The 17,014-nt window shown below is 28.1% G+C and overlaps 1 protein-coding gene and 1 long non-coding RNA gene across 3 annotated transcripts in view; one reads left to right on the forward strand and one right to left on the reverse strand.

Moving 5' to 3' along the window:
• Nucleotides 1-881: 881 nt before the first annotated feature.
• On the forward strand, nucleotides 882-7,566 carry LOC126898625 (uncharacterized protein KIAA2013 homolog). 2 transcript variants are annotated; one of them, XM_050672872.1, is made up of 13 exons: nucleotides 882-1,201; nucleotides 1,265-1,362; nucleotides 1,453-1,479; nucleotides 1,628-2,105; nucleotides 2,165-2,279; nucleotides 2,332-2,448; nucleotides 2,517-2,782; nucleotides 2,854-2,941; nucleotides 5,690-5,829; nucleotides 6,269-6,418; nucleotides 6,480-6,604; nucleotides 6,671-6,871; nucleotides 7,344-7,566. In XM_050672872.1, exons 1-12 carry the CDS (start codon nucleotides 1,146-1,148, stop codon nucleotides 6,865-6,867), a joined length of 1,857 nt encoding a protein of 618 aa, XP_050528829.1. In that variant the 5' UTR covers nucleotides 882-1,145; the 3' UTR covers nucleotides 6,868-6,871; nucleotides 7,344-7,566. The 2 variants fall into 2 exon arrangements, with proteins under 2 accessions (XP_050528829.1, XP_050528830.1); XM_050672873.1 differs by lacking the exon at nucleotides 1,453-1,479 and having other exon boundaries at nucleotides 883-1,201.
• LOC126898670 (uncharacterized) overlaps nucleotides 3,251-17,014 on the reverse strand; it is a 97,221-nt gene continuing 83,457 nt past the window's right edge. The window contains exon 2 of the long non-coding RNA XR_007702339.1: nucleotides 3,251-3,501. This is a non-coding gene — a long non-coding RNA (uncharacterized LOC126898670). The remainder of the gene's footprint in view (nucleotides 3,502-17,014) is intronic.

Raw genomic sequence — 17,014 nt, forward strand, 5'->3', positions numbered from 1 at the left:
ATCTTTTTTTTTACATATTTTAAGGCTTACCATTTGAAAATTTATCCACTTATGGAAACTTAAATACTCCACCCGATGTGTTTGTAAATTATATTAGTGAATTTTTAATATTTTTATAGAAGAATTTCCAATAATTTCTGTAAACAATAATGTATGAAAAGAAATTAGAAATTTAATAAGTAATATTCCCATTAAGCATCCATATCCAAACTTTGATTATCAGTTTTTAAAAAACCTTTATATAAGACTGAGAATATTTAGTTCTTTAAAATTTTCAAACAAAAATATTTTATCAAAACCGAGAAAACATAAGATACTTGATATACTAACACATTAATGAAATACATTTACATGTTTTAGATTATTTGAAAGAGTTTTTATTATACTTTAATTTATTAATTGTTTAATTATTGTATAATTTATGTGATGAATGTATGTGTTGATTTTGAAATTTCATTATTATGTTAATTGTTTTTTTTTGTGTTTAGCTTTGATGCAAAGCTAAGAAGGTATTAATTTTATTATGATATATTTTATTAAATAATTTATTCAAAATTAATGAAAAATTTTAGAAATTTTTGTATGAAATATTTAAAAAATGTATAATTCAATTGAACACGAATCATTATTTTTGGTGTTTTTGTTTTATTAATTTGAATTATCCTATTATTATATTATTGAAATATATTAAATATTTATGTAGTGTTGTACACGTTCAAAAATATAAATACCATAATTAAAATTGTTACTTTATATTTTGAAATAGGTATACACAATTTTAGTATTGAAAAGTGGTCACACTGATTTACCTACATAAAAATGGCGGACTTATTCTAATCACCTCCCAATATTGACCGTGTAAATTTTTATCAGTGTCCATTCTGTTCATTCTGTGTCACAATATCCTAATCATAGTTTATGTTATCATGCTAACAAAAACAATAACATACGTACACCGACGACAACGATTTTTGTTATAACCGGAATTTATTTTTATTGTGTTGAATTTTTTATTTTTTAATAACAGGTGTATGCAAATATTTTTTAAGTAAACTTAAAAAATATTCAAAGTAAAATAAAACTTAAAAAAAAATGTAGATTCATTATTTGTTTTCTTGTAGTATTATTAATTAGTTTATAACACCATGAGTTTACGAGATGTGATTTATCGGTTTAAAAGAACTTTAGAAAAAATTAAAATGTTAGTAATAATTTATTTGGTGATGATTTTATTAAATAAAAATGTATAATTCATGTTTTTCAGATCTAAAAAGATTGGTATTGTTATTTTAATTATTATCTCATTTCTTTATTATTTGAGTCCATATATGAGATCATCAAATGATAGGAATCCTGAGTATGGTAAGTTAATCCATATATTTATACAAGATAATTATTTCAATTTTATTAATTTTATTAATTAATTTAAATAACTTGATGTGTAACTTATAGAATATTTACAAATGATAAAACTCAAGGGTATGATGTTAATTTTACCATAGTTATATTAGTTTAATGAAATGTATCAATATTTAACATCTAATTATATCCTAAAAATTTAATTTTATAACTTTTATTTTTTTATACTTAAACATTATTACTTAATCAATTATTCATATTATTACAGATGAATTGTATATGAAAAACAGTTTATTAGAATTTCTCTCTTACCACCAAGAAGCATCTAGTTACTATGATGCAAATATTAGACATTTTCCCTTAAATCCCGAGGAAAAACCATTTAAAGAATTTGTGGGTAATGGTTACATCGGAGTAACACTTGATAATGATTCCCCAATCTACATAAAAGGAAATAGAGCTATGTCAATACCTATTTATTGGTTTCCCAATGTGCAACTAATTTTTGGAGGTTATTCAAAATTAGCTACTGTTGTAAATTATAAACATGGAATAGCATATAAATATGAAGTTTTTGCTAATAAACTTCATAGTTGTATAAAATATTATGCATTCCGTGCATTGCCATCAATTCTGATTCAAGATGTAGAAATATTTAATCCTACTGATTATCCTTTATATTTAAGATTAGAACAAAAACTGTACAAAAATCATGCATGGTCTATGTACAGTACCCGTTCAATTAAGTAAGTGTAATTACATAATTATAATTGTTTTTTAAGTTAAAAATTAAATTTAATTTTAGAGTTACGGAATATAATGAAAATATTTTAGTTTCAACTGGTATTAGTACATCCACATCCAATAATCCCATTTTTGCTGTTTCAATTGTTTATACTACATTTCCTAATGAAGTCAAGGTATGAAAAAAAATTAAATAATATTTATAAATAAAACATGCTTCTATTTCAGATTAGCCCTCATGGTATTTATAAAGTACGTGTTCTTGTTTCTATTGAGTATATGGTTTTAAAACAAACTTCTGAATTTAACAATGCTAAACCAATATTAGAAAATAAAGCAATTGATGTAAGAATATTTTAAATATCTTAGATAATAATTTATAGTAAGTAAAATTATTTATATTTTAATACTAGCAAATGATGAATGCTTTACATTATGAAAATATTGAACATTCTCAAATGGAAATTTGGGAAAAATTATGGAATACTGGATTTTCCATAAGCACATCTAAAGCTGTTGATGTATTAAATGGAGATTTAATAAATGCTACAATGTATTATGTATTATCTAGTGTTAGAGCTCCAACTTATGAATTAGCAACATCTCCTGCTATTCATTCTCAAGTTTCTAGCAGCTTATCCTATGTTGAAGGTTGTTATGGTGCAATGTATGATACATTGTAAGTTTAATAATATAGAGATAAATAGATTATATTGTTATATATTTTTGTTAATATTTTTTCATATTTAGACAAGCTCAAGCCCTATGGTTAAAACCTTATACAATGAATGATATAAATAAAGCAGTGTCCTTATGGATTTTAACCTTAGAAAAACAAGTATGTCTTAAAATTATAAAAATTTATATAGGTAATCCACAATGATGTGAAAAATCTAATAATGTTTTATTTACTGAATATTTTGTGTTACTTTTTAATATGTAAATATCATCAGAAAAAATATTTCTTTAATTTATTAAAACAATTAAAAATGAATTTTTTTTTAATTTGTGTAAAATGTATAGAAAAAATCAAAATGGCCATTTTTTATAGTAGATTTTAAGGAAAAATTTGATAAAAGATATCTCACCAATATTAGTAATAAATTTTCTGTAGTATTCTAAAGTTGTGAAAATTTGAATTTTCATGTTTTAGCTTCGATGCGAAGCTGAGAAGATATTGGTTTTACTAAGATGTGTTTTTTTTTTTTTTTTTTTTTTTTTTTTTTTTTTTTTTTTTTTTTTTTTTTTTTTTTTTTTTGTCTGTTACCACTTTTTCTCAGCTCTCACCAAACCGATTTCTTTCAATGATACGTCAAAAGATCACAAATCGTATCTAGTCGAAGACATTACCCTTAAAAATTGAAAAAAATTCCCTCGTTCCCTGTAAAAGGGGGAAACCTCCAAAAAAATGACAAATTTAAAAATCGCTAATTTTCGAAATTTTTTCAATTTTTTTTACTTAAAAGTGCCATAACTTTTTCAAAAATAAACATATCAATATAATTCTTTTTTATATAGATGCATAATATCATTACCTTTCATTTGGTATATTTTTTTCATAAATTTAACCCTTAACCTGCCCACAAGGGGGGATTTAAAATGACAACTTTTTCACAAAAAATTAATTTTTTTAACTTAAATTTTGAAAATGTTCCGGAAGGTCTGACACTTTTATATATATCTTAAATTAAAGCTAATGTAATATGCTTTATCATGAAAAAAAAAAATTTCGGACTTTATCTTATCTTCATGGTGAAAATGGCTACCGAATGCTATTTTTGTGTGAAAATTTTCGATTTTGTATTTTCCATTTTTAACTTTATTATGCTATAACTTTTTGAAAAATGTATGAATCATTACAATTTTTTTATGAGAAGTAGTATTTATATAGATCTTTCATTCGACATACTGTTTTTTTAAATCGGACCATTTCCCTAAATACAGGGGGGATTCAAAACATAAAAATGCATATAGAAAGTAGAACTTTTTCAACGTAACTTTTGAAAGTGTTCCGGAAGGTCTGACACTTTTATATATATCTTAAATTAAAGCTAATGTAATATACTTTATAATGGTAAAAAAAAATTTCGGACTTTATTTTATCTTCATGGTGAAAACAGACATTAAACTTAATAAAAAAAATACGATTTTTGTAAAAAAATTCTTTTTTATATTTTTAACTTTATAATGCTATAACTTCTCGAAAGATGTATGGATCAATATAATTCTTTTTTTTGTAGATGCATGATGTCTTTACCTATCATTTGGTATATTTTTTTTATAAATCTGACTTTTTACCTGCCTACAGGGGGGGATTCAAAATGACAACTTTTTCACAAAAAATTGACTTTTTCAACTTAAATTTTGAAAGTGTTCCGGAAAGTCTGACACTTTTATATATATCTTAAATTAAAGCTAATGTAATATACTTTATCATGGAAAAAAAAAATTTCGGACTTTATTTTATCTTCAAGGTGAAAATGGCTACCAAATGCTATTATTGTGTGAAAATTCTCAATTTTATTTTTTACATTTTTAACATTATAATGCTATAACTTATTGAAAAGTGTATTGATCAATATAATTTTTTTATGGGAAATACTATTTTCTAATAATCTCTTTTTTATTCTACATACTTTGTCTTAATCAGGATATTAATAAGGAACTAGCAGTTTATGAAGCTTTTGGAATAATCCACCAATTTTTTAAAATTAAACACTATCTAAAGATTTGCATCGAAGCGTTTTTTTTTGATAGTGATTTTAATCACTGTCAGATATCATTATACTTGATCCAACTATGCCACGTCACCACTGTGCCGCGACCCCCCTGTGCTTGGTTTTTTTTTTTTACAATATTAAACATTAAAATATGTATTAAGAAGAGAGCAGAAGAAAATAGATTCATTTTGTGCTACTATTAAGATTATACATTTTTTTATAAAATTTATTATCATTTCAATTAATTTTATTAAAACGTTAATAATTTTTATTAAAAAAAAATTGATAACTTTAACATGTTCTTAATGAAAAAATATGCATTACTTCAAATCTATTCTTATATGATAGATTAACTTTTAATACCATAAAATAAACATGAAAATATTCAAAATAAATGATGATTTTTTTCTTAAAATTTACTCCAAAAAATAGCTCTCTTAATATATTATTTTACATTTAAAGTATGGAGAACATCCTGAGGTCCAATAGCATAAAGGGCCTATATCAAATTTTACTTGCCTTATCATTTTTTTAAGGTAACAATATTTTTCATTAAGGGACTTATCTCAAAGTACTTTCCCAAGGCCAATATAGTACTTAATTTTAGCCCTGCATTTTTCACAAATTTAAAAAAGAATTATTTTTTTACAATAAATAAAAGAGTATTGTTTTTTTAATGATATTTTTGTTGTCATAAAGTATAATAATAGTTTTTTAAAAAAGTAATGTAAAATATTTAGTAGGTCAAAAGATAGTTGCTTATGCAAATAACCAAGACTCATATATTATATTTTATTATGACAAGAAAAAATTTTCTTTATTTTTAATTTATTCTAAAAAATATAATTTTAGATTATGTGTTATAGGGTTGTCATAATCTAATAAAAGCTGGAGCTGTAGGTGTGGCTCAAGCAATGGTATTGAGTTTTGGAAATTTTCGTTTTAGCAATCAACATTTAGAGTTCAATATGCATCCAAAACATTTACATAGAGACTACTACTTTAGGTATTGTTTATGTTTATCTTCTAGTTTTTGTAATTTTTGTTGTATGTGATATTATAATCCCATATTTTAGACATTGGACCAAATTTTTCATTAAATGTATGAACTCAAAACCAAACTGAAGATATAATTTTTCATTCAAACCTCTACTGAACTATTTGAATATTTCATTAAACTGAAACCTAATTTAGATAAATGTTTTATTATATATTCAGAGATCTTTACTTTTTGAGTATTAATCAATGAAATTTTGTTAAAGAATTCACAGTAAATTTTACTGGCCTATTATCACACTATTTTATTCAGTTTTTTTGGACAAATAATAAAGTTTAGGGTTTGGTTCAAGTTTTATCATGTTCACTGTTTGATTCACTATCAGTTAATAACATTGTTTACTTTTATATGTACAACTATTCCAATATTAACTTTTTATAATTAATAGACGTTTGAATTATGGTAATATGACACATATAAATATAACTGTCACTGTTCAAGAAGACAACAAAGCTGTAATTTCAGTTTCTATGGACCGAAGTGATAAAAATTATTATGCATGTGATGGTGGATGTTTGGATAATCCAGCATTGTTAGGGTTTGTGTTAAAATTAAATTTATTTTATGATGAGAAATATGAAAATTATAATATATTTTAGACCAGAGTACACAACATTTCCTGTTAAGCTAACTGAACCTGTTACTGCAATATTGTACATCACATACGATAAACAACATATGGAAGATTTAAGACATACAATTCATGTCAAAGAAGTTTTGGAAGGTTATTTATTTATTATTATTAGTTTATTTATTTTTAATTATTATTACTATTGCCATAATTATTTAGCTCCAGCACATGAACATCATGTTATTGCATTACACAAACATGGCCATCACTTAGGAGGACTACCTACCTTTTTCTGGGTGGCAATTGGATTTTTAATTATTGTTTTTCATCTTTTCTTGATAAAATTGATTTATAATGAATATTTCAATCCGCAAGAAAAATTTAAAGTTAAATATGGTAAACTAGCTTATCGTTAATTATGTAAGTATTTTTATTTATTTATATTTTTTTATAAAATTAATTTTATTATTATTTTAATTAAATTTTTTCTATTTTATTAAAAAACTAAACCTATATTTTCTTGTAATTTTTACTAAATTGTTGTTTGTTAACTTTATAAAAAAATTTTAAAATAAATTATATTATTGTTTTAAGTATTATGGATTATATATTTTATTTATATAGCTTAAAAAATTGTATTTTAAATATTTAAAAATTTTTAATACCTAAAAGTTACTGTTTAGTATAAACTAGAATTTTATATAAAATATGGTAGCACACAATAATCATTTTTATATAAGTTATTTTGTTTAACTCATCCTATATGTTATTTAATAGATTAATCTATTTTTTTTATTGGAAAAATTAATTACTATTTGAAATATATATTGTTCTTTGTTTATATGAGTGAAATTTGTATATCAAACAGTGAAATAAGTTAATATTTTTATAGGTGAAATGACTGAAAATAATTTTATGACCATTGTATATTATGTTTTTTAAATTCCAAAGATGATGTGACTAAATTCTATTGTAAGTAATAAAACTGTGATAACTAATATTTTTTAAGTTGAGAACAATATTTATTTGGTGCTCAACTTAAATTTTCATTCTTCTAGGTATTGTCTTTGTATTATATTTTATCACTTTGTATAAATAAAATGAAATTACTGAAATTGTTTTATAATAGTTTATTATATTTTATTCATTTTTTTGTTCCAAAAAACAAGTTTAGTGTTTAAATTATGGAATAAATAAGAATATTTTGTATGTATAAACTGTTAAGAAGTGATAATAATTCAAACAAATATCTTTTAATTCGATGAACACTGAAATAGATTTTCTTTAACAGCCAAAGCAAATAGGTAACTAATATTCATTATAGAGTAATTATTGTTACTTTGTTATGAATTATTCATTGAATGATAGGCGTATTAATGAGAGTTAAAAAGGCGTCTCCACCAAAATTCATGTAATGACTTAACTATTTACTGAAAATACTACTTTTGAAAATTAGGATATAAATAAGTTATCAAAAGTAGTATTCATTATAAAAAAAAACAATTTTTTTTGCTTGCTTCCCTCCTTAATAATTCTAAATACCCACCTGCATAAAATTAAATATTTTTTGCTTGCTAAAAAAATACAATGATTATAAAACTATCTCAAGTTTTTATGTTTTCATAAACATTTTTTTTAAATTTTACATAAATTATTATTTAATTGCTAAATTGCATTTTTTTCTCTTACATAACTAAGTATTACAGGCGAAGCATGTTATTGAGGTTAACTGAAGTTTTTTAGCTGAATGAGATATTATATAGATATACATTGTAGGATTTTAATTTTTAAAAAACCAACAAATATTTGAGATGGGTAGATTTTCAGTTTGTTCTACCCTATAAGGAATGGCAATGATTAACAAGAATCTCAAACATTACGCCAACTAAAAAAATATTTCCTATGTATTAATTTTATTATTCATTATAGCAAAAAAAATCTATTAAAAATAAATGATAATTTTTTTTTATCTGTAATTGTTTTATTAATAGACTAAATGAAATATCTAAACACCTATCTCATTCAATGAGATACGTGTTCATTTAAAATAAAGTTTACCTTATCAATTTCTAATTATACGTTAAAAGTTTGTTGTTGATGTGTCCAAAGTTATTAAATACTAGAAAAAATGTTATACAATATCAGCGAAAATGTTTACTTTTTTAAACTAGTTAATTTCCGTGTTTACGATGTGCCAAATAATTAAGCTTAAGAGCTTCAAAAATAATTCTACATAAATATGAAGACGATAATAATGCAATGGACTAATTATGTATTCAGAGAACTAATGAAAGCATTTTTAAAAGGATAAACACTTAATTTTAATAAATCTGTCTTAAAGTCAAATTTAAAAGGGCAAGTGCAACTGAATTGAATAAAATCTCAATTGGATCATTTGAACTTAATTTTATTTTATTATAAAATCTTCGATGAAAATAAACAAAGTTCCAAACTAAAACGAAACATTCTTAAATTTTATTATTTTAAACATTTGGAATGATTAGATGTTATTTCAACTTGAAATACTTAATATTATACATATCAGTCATATTATTAACTGGGATAAACTTAACTAAACACGAAGCAAACAATTGAAAACATTCTATATATAATAATAAAATGCAGTATGATTTACATTGTAACATGTAAAAAATGGTTTGGTTACCTAACATACTTACACGATGTCAACTGTCATTTTAATTAAATATTATGATATATTATTATTACTGAAGACCTTAAATTTTTTCTAGTATTTTTTGGACTAAACATAATTACTTATCAAATGTTTTGAACAATGATATATCTACTTAATTTATAAATTATATAAAAACTTTAAAATCTATTGAGGTTATGTAAATTTATTAAATTTTTATTAAAAATGAATAAATTAGTAATTAGTAATTAGATTGTTATCTAAATTACAACCATTTATCTTTTATTTAACTTGAAATCCTAGTTTGCAATAAGCAATTTGTTATTTCCTTGTAAATTGATTTGTGCAATTTAAAAGGTGAAAAATTGATTAAAGCTGTCTAAGTACCAATATTAAATTATCATCTGAAGTTATAGTCTTAAAATATCATGAATAGTTTCGATATATGACGTATTGGCGAGATTGGTGTTATAGGAAAATGATCAAGTCTGTTTTGATAAATGTAGCATAATTCCATTAATGAAGAATGTAATATTAAATATAATTAATTTTAAAATTAAAACTTCACAAAAGTTTGTGTTAATACTAGTATAAAGTACATTACTTGCACTGGCGAATTTAGAGGAGGGGACACATGGGGCACGTGCCCTCCCCATTTTCTAAGTCATGTAAATATTTTATCAAGCGATGTAATAATGTATAATATTATAAGGAAGGTTTTTTTTTTGGTTATTGATAATTTTCTTGAGAAATACAAGAAGCGAGAGAGTAGTAGAGTTTGCAGAAAAAATGGGATGGTTATAACGAACACCAGATTTCAAAACCCTAAGAGAAGAATATATACATGGAAAATGCCAGGCGATATTGCTTGCTACCAAATAGATTACATACTGGTGAATAATCGATTTAAGAACCAAGTTAAATTCTGTAAAGCATACCCAAGTGCTGATTGTGACAGTGATCACAATCTAGTAATAGCGAATTGCGAACTTAGGTATAAAAAACCACAAAGACCAAAAGTAAAGCAAGACAAATATAGTGTCAGATTACTTAAAAAAGAGGTTGTAGAATAATATAGATACCACATGAATACCATAAAGGAAACGTAGGATCAAAGGATCCTTTGAATCAAAAATGGGAGAACATAAAATCAACTATCAAAAAAGTGGCGGTGACAGTATTGACAAAAAAAGAAAAGAAAGAACCAAGAAGAATATGGATTGTCAAGGAAATAGTAAAACATATAAATGAAAGACAAAAATATAAAAATAATTACACGAGAGAAAGACAACAAAAGTATCGATAATTAAGGAACCAGGTTAATCGAGAAAACAGAATAGCCAAAGAAAAATAATTGGAACATCAGTGTGACGAAATTGATAAACTATTCAAAGTTAACAAAATCGACTATGTGTATCACACGATCCAACAATTTGTGAGAAAGAGAACGAAATTGCACTAATAACAGATAAAAATGGCCAATTATTAGTTAATGATGAGATTATAATAAAACGTTGGAAAGAGTATATTGAAGAGCTTTATGAGGGAAAATAACTGGAGGAAATTATAACAAATGAAGAAGAAACGAGGCTAGCCATTTTAAGATCACAATTTGAATTAGCGCTTTATGACTTGAAACAAAATAAAGCGTCTGGGATTGATAATATCACAACAGAATTATTGCAATGAGCTAGTACGAAGATAAAGAACGCTTTATACCATCTAACTCGGGATATATATGAAAAAAAAGATTTGCCGGATGATTACTGTAAAAGCATAATTGTAAATATACCAAAGAAAAGTGGAGCAAATTCTTGTGAATAGTTTAGAACAGTTAGTCTACTGACACGTGTATCAAAAATCTTAAAAAAATAATAAATCGATGAATAGAAAGAAAAGTGGAGCAGTACTTAAAAAATGACCAATATGGGTTTAGAAGACAAAAAGGTACACTAGAAGCAATTTTAGGACTGCGAGTGCTAATTGAAAAACAGATTGATAAAAATAAAGTTACATACTTGGCCTTCATAGACCTGGAAAAGGCCTTCGACAAAGTAAATTGGAACAAAATGCTGCTCACACTACGAGAATTAGGTGTTGAACAACAAGACCTAAGAATCATCCACAATCTTTACAAAAATCAGACCGCTTGCATTAAAAAAGGAGAAATCACAACTCTCAAATAAAAAAAAAGAGTCCGACTAGGGTATACGTTATTACCATCACTTTTTAACTGCTACATCGAAAAAGTTATAGATATAGTGAAAGCAAAGTTAACAAGACTAAATATTGGAATCAAAATTGCTGGAGAAATTGCTTCAATGATACGATTTGCCGATGACATTGTGCTAATAGTAGAGAGTAAAGGTGATATACAGCGTGCAGTTGAAGAAATGGATGAAATGCTCAGAACATCAGAAATGTAAATAAATAGTGCAAAAACGAAGATTTTAGACTGTGCCAGAGACCCGAAAGTAAAAGATGATGTGTACATAGATAGTCAAAAATTGGAGCAAGTAAAGGAAATCGTATACCTAGGGTGCAAAATCACATCAGATGGTAAAAGCGTCCGCGAGCTAAAACAACGTATAGCATTAGCAAAAACTAAATTTAGTAAAAAACATAAGTAGCTCACTTAAAAAGCTTAAGCTACATCTCAATATCAAGAAGAGACTTATAAAACACATATGTATGAAGTATTGCAACATATGGATGTGAAACTTGGGTAATAAATGATATCGAAAAGAAAAAACTAGAAGCCTTCGAGATGTGGTGCTGGAGGCGTATGGAAAGGATAAGTCGTATAGAGCGGAAAATAAATGAAAAAGTACTTAGAACTGTGGGAGAAAATTGCACACTCACTGTAATCATAAAATATTATAAACAGAATATGAAGCTCTACCATGTGTAAAATATATCAATTGTCGTTATAACCTAACTGCATGAGTAACTTACGCTGGTTAAACAAGTAATAATATATGCGTTACGTCGTGTAGCTTAATCTGTGAATATTGCGCAAAGAGCCCTTATACGTGTCATAGTATCCGCAGAGTACCGATGGCAGATAACAGTAGAGTACCGCTTTGCACGAGTACCCAAGACGTCAATCGACCACCGCAGCGCGCCGACAACGATGACTATAAAACGGAAATAATTAAAATATAGTTAAGGCACCATCCTCTAATTATTTCTTTTCGATTACGTCAATTATGCCTAACGTAGCTGTGGGCAGGTGAACTCATGCAGTTAGTTTATTTAGAATTGCTCTAAATGTTACTATCAATAATATTGTGTTATGTATAAACTTGTCTATTGTAGAACCTATAATATAGAAACGAATATTTGCTGCGTCCTTCTTCCTTTACTTGGTTCTTGAACACTGACCGTCGTTGAGACTACAAGCAACCCTCATGCCCTCTCAGCATGGTAGGTAGCACCAATCCCTTCTGTCACGCTAGGCAGTTAGTCAACCGGTCCGAACTACCTGCTTCTCTGTTTGCCGTTATTCCGCCCCCTGTTGAACTGGATGAATTTACAGGCTCAACAATAGGCAGTCTACTGAGTCGTGTTATGGGTCAGCGGATTGAACCTGTTGCTGTTTTTAATGTTGCTACACGAATTTTTCCATCAGGTCCCGCGTAAACTTGTTCTATATGTCCTAGTTTCCATGCTAGTGGTGCTTGATTGTCTTCTTTTATTAGTACCAATTCACCAAGACGTAGGTTTTGTTGTGGTTTTGTCCATTTTGTTTGCTGTTGTAGCTGATGTAAATATTTCGATTGCCATTGCTTCCAAAACTGTTGTGTCATATTTTGTACCATGTGCCATCTCTGTATCCTCGCCTTAGTTTTTTCTTAATCGGTTTCTGGAAATGATGTTAATGGACGTCCAATTAAAAAGTGACCTGGCGTGATTGGTTGTAGATCAGATGGATCGTCGGATAATGCATACAGTGGCCGTGAATTAAAGACTGCTTCGACTTGTGCCAATATTGTTGTAAGTTCTTCAAACGACACCGTTGCTTGACCTACCACTCGTCGGAAATGATATTTCGTTGCCTTTACGTCACCTTCCTACAAGCCTCCGAAGTGCGGTACGTGAGCAGGGATAAACTTCCATTGTTTACCTTCTTGGGCGGCGATTTTAGTAATTGTGGCTTGTGAGTGTTGTACGAATTCACATAGTAAATTATCAGCTCCAACGAATGTTGTCCCATTGTCAGAGTTTACTTCAACAGGCCTTCCACGTCTTACTATAAAGCGTCTAAATACGGCGAGAAACGCTTCTGTCGTTAAGTCTGACACCAGTTCTAAGTGCGCTGCGTGTGTAGCGAAACATACAAATAACGCTATGTATGCTTTGGTAGTTGTTCGACTTCGTTTTCCACCAACTCTTAAATGAAAGGGCCCGGCGTAATCTACACCGTACACGGTAAACGCTGGTGATGGATTTACGCGTGATTTACTGCGGGTAACGAACCCATGAGTTGAGTGGCGGTTTTTGATCTCCAATGGAAACATTTAACACAATTTTGTACTTCCCTTTTAATTAAGTTGCGATCTCCGAAAATCCAAAACCGTTGCCGCAAAGATGCGACGGGCCAGCATGCATTAATCTTCTATGTTCAAATCCAACTAACATTTTGGTAAATTCGTCTCCCAGAAGTATTACGGGGTGTCTTTCGTCATAATCTACGTGTGCATTTTGAATCCGCCCCCAACACGCAAGATGTCGGAGGTGTCTAAAATTGGATGCAGCGTTTTTAGCTTGCTATTTTTATTTACTTCTCGACCATTTTTCAAGTTGTCAATGTCGGTTGAAAATGCCGTGTGTTGTGATTTTCGTATCCACACGTTTAATCCGTGCTGTAATTCTGATACTGATAATTCACCAATGAATCTTGTTGTTTTTTCTCTCTTACAATTTTTAATAAATCGTAACATGTATACCATGACCCGTTGTAGCCGTTCTACTCGTGAAAACCGTTTGAGAATCATATTGTCCGTCACCTCTGTGCTGATCAAACTGACTTGTTGTATGCGACGTTTGGGAATAGGCTCTTCGACTTGGGATTTAGTATTGTTTGGCCATGCGTCTTCTGGATGTGTTAGCCACTCAGGCCGACAGAACCAACGTTGGTTTTCAGCCAATTGTGAGGCTGAAATTCCCTGACTAATAAAATCGGCTGGATTATCCTCTCCTTTGACATATAACCACTTACAACCCGCCGTTCGGTCACGAATTTCTCCTACACGATTTTTTATAAATGTTTTCCATGATCAACTACCTTGTTGGTCAGTTATCCACGTTAATGCCACAGTGGAATCACTCCATAAACAGCAACGATTAATATTCACCACACCCTTTAGTGCCGTCTTTACCTTGTCAAGTAGTCTGGCACCCAGTAACGTGGTACATATTTCTAAACGTGGTATAGTAGTATTTCGTAGTGGGGTTACACGTGATTTCGAACATAACAGTTGACAGTACACGATTGAGTCATCGTTTATCGAGCGTATGTATACACATGTGCCGTATGCCAACTCTGATGCGTCGCAAAATACGTGAATTTGAATGCCTTGCTTCATAGAGATAGTTATCTGTCTTGGTATCGTATTATTGTTTAACATTACAAAACTTTACGATATTTTATCCACTGCTTGATGTGTTCGAGCGGCAATGGTCTGTCCCATCCTGTGTTGAGGCACCATAAAGATTGAATAAAAATCTTCGCTGCAACAATAATAGGACCCATCAATCCCAGTGGGTCAAATAACTTAACGATCTCCAAAGTGACGACTCGCCTTGTCACTGTCTTCGCTGGTTTCCATTCCGTGACCTTATAGTGTAAACTATCTGTCACTGGTACTCAATTCACCCCAAATGCTTTGGTGACTAGACTGTCCGAAAAAATCAACTCGTGAATGGTACCCTTTAGATTTTCTGGTAAATCACTCAACAGGCTAGTATGGTTAGCACACCACTTTCGTAATAGAAAACCGCCTTTTTCGCATAATGAACTAACATCACGTTGCAGGCGTCTAGCTTCTGACAGTGTTAACTCCGGTTAATAAATCATCAACATAAAAGTCACGTTTTATTGCTTGGGCAGCGACTGGTAAGTTATCACCTTCATTTTCGGCAAGCTGATGCAAGGTTCGGACAGCCAAGTAAGGCGCAGCCGCTGTACCATATCTTACGGTGGCCAAAACATACGTCTTTAATGTTTCGGTGGGTCGATCACGCCATATGATTTTGTGTAATTTATTATTTTTTTTTTTGTGTCTGTTACCACTTTTTCTCAGCCCTCACCGAACCGATTTCTTTCAATGATACGTCAAAAGATCACAGTCGACGACATTAACCTGAAAATTGAAAAAAATTCCCTCGTTCCCCGTAAATGGGGGAAACCTCCAAAAAAGTTACAAATTTAAAAACCGCTAATTTTTTCAATTTTTTTTACTTTAAAGTGCCATAACTTTTTTAAAAATAACCCAATCAATATAATTTTTTAAATAGATGTATAATATCATTACTTATCATTTGGTATATTTTTTTTGTAAATTTGACACTTAACCAGCCCACAGGGAGGGATTTATAATGACAACTTTTTAAAATGACAGCCATTTGCACATAGAAGACAAATATTTTATTTTGTCTTACAGTATTATTTGTTACTTGATTTATTAATTATCAAGTACTTATCCGATTTATCATAACCTTACAAGAGAGTCAACTTAATTTTACCTTCGATGCGAAGCTGAGAAGGTGTTAATTTTACCATGATGTGTTTTTTTTTTTTAGTTCATCAAAAACTTGTTTTTATCTGCAATATTTAATTGCATTAATGTATTTTCAATAAAATTACGCATTAATTATTAATTTTCAATAAATTAGAATTTTCTTCGTTTCAATTTTTCTTGAATTCATTTAGTTTTTTAATTAAACTCGTGTTATTTAATTTATTAAAAGACAGTAAGCACATAATTAAATTTACAGTACTTAAAAAAATATCAGTGCTGCCACAGCAATCTACATAGTAAATTCAACGTAGAACGTTTTTTAAACCAACATTACTATTCTAAATAAATGTTTGAAATTATTTTTTTTAGTGATAAAAATTTTTTTATGTTGCACATTAATTTATTTACTTGTTATTCATTACAATATGAAATAGTTAAAAAAAAACACATTACTGATGAATTTTCGTCGAATGGGACAAAACTAAACAATATTTTTAACTAAAATAATCTAAAAAGTCGTTATAGGGTTGGATGTATATATTTTCTTTAAAAATAAATGCATAATTTTAGCTTTGATGCGAAGCTGAGAAGGTATTGGTTTTACTAAGATGTGTTTATATATATTTTTTTTTTTTTTGTGTCTGTTACCACTTTTTCTCAGCCATCACCGAACCGATTTCTTTCAATGATACGTCAAAAGATCACAGATCATATCTAGTCGACGACGTTACCCTGAAAATTGAAAAAAATTCCCTCGTTTCCCGTAAATAAGGGAAACCTCCAAAAAAATTACAAATTTAAAAATCGCTAATTTTCGACATTTTTTCAATTTTTTTTTACTTATAACTGCCATAACTTTTTTAAAAATTAATATTTCAATAAAAAATACATTTTTTGAAAAAAATTCTTTTTTATATTTTTAACTTTATACTTCTATAACTTTTTAAAAAATGTATGGATCAATATAATTTTTTAAATAGATTCATAATATCATTACTTATCATTTGGTATATTTTTTTTGTAAATTTGACACTTAACCAGCCCACAGGGAGGGATTTAAAATGATAACTTTTTCACAAAAAATTAATTTTTTCAACTTGACTTTTGAAAATGTTCCGGAAAGTCTGACACTTTTATATATATCTTAAATTAAAGCTAATGTAATAT

The sequence above is a fragment of the Daktulosphaira vitifoliae genome, unplaced genomic scaffold (assembly GCF_025091365.1).
Source record: "Daktulosphaira vitifoliae isolate Bord-2020 unplaced genomic scaffold, ASM2509136v1 Scaffold_2, whole genome shotgun sequence".
Classification (NCBI taxonomy): domain Eukaryota; kingdom Metazoa; phylum Arthropoda; class Insecta; order Hemiptera; family Phylloxeridae; genus Daktulosphaira; species Daktulosphaira vitifoliae.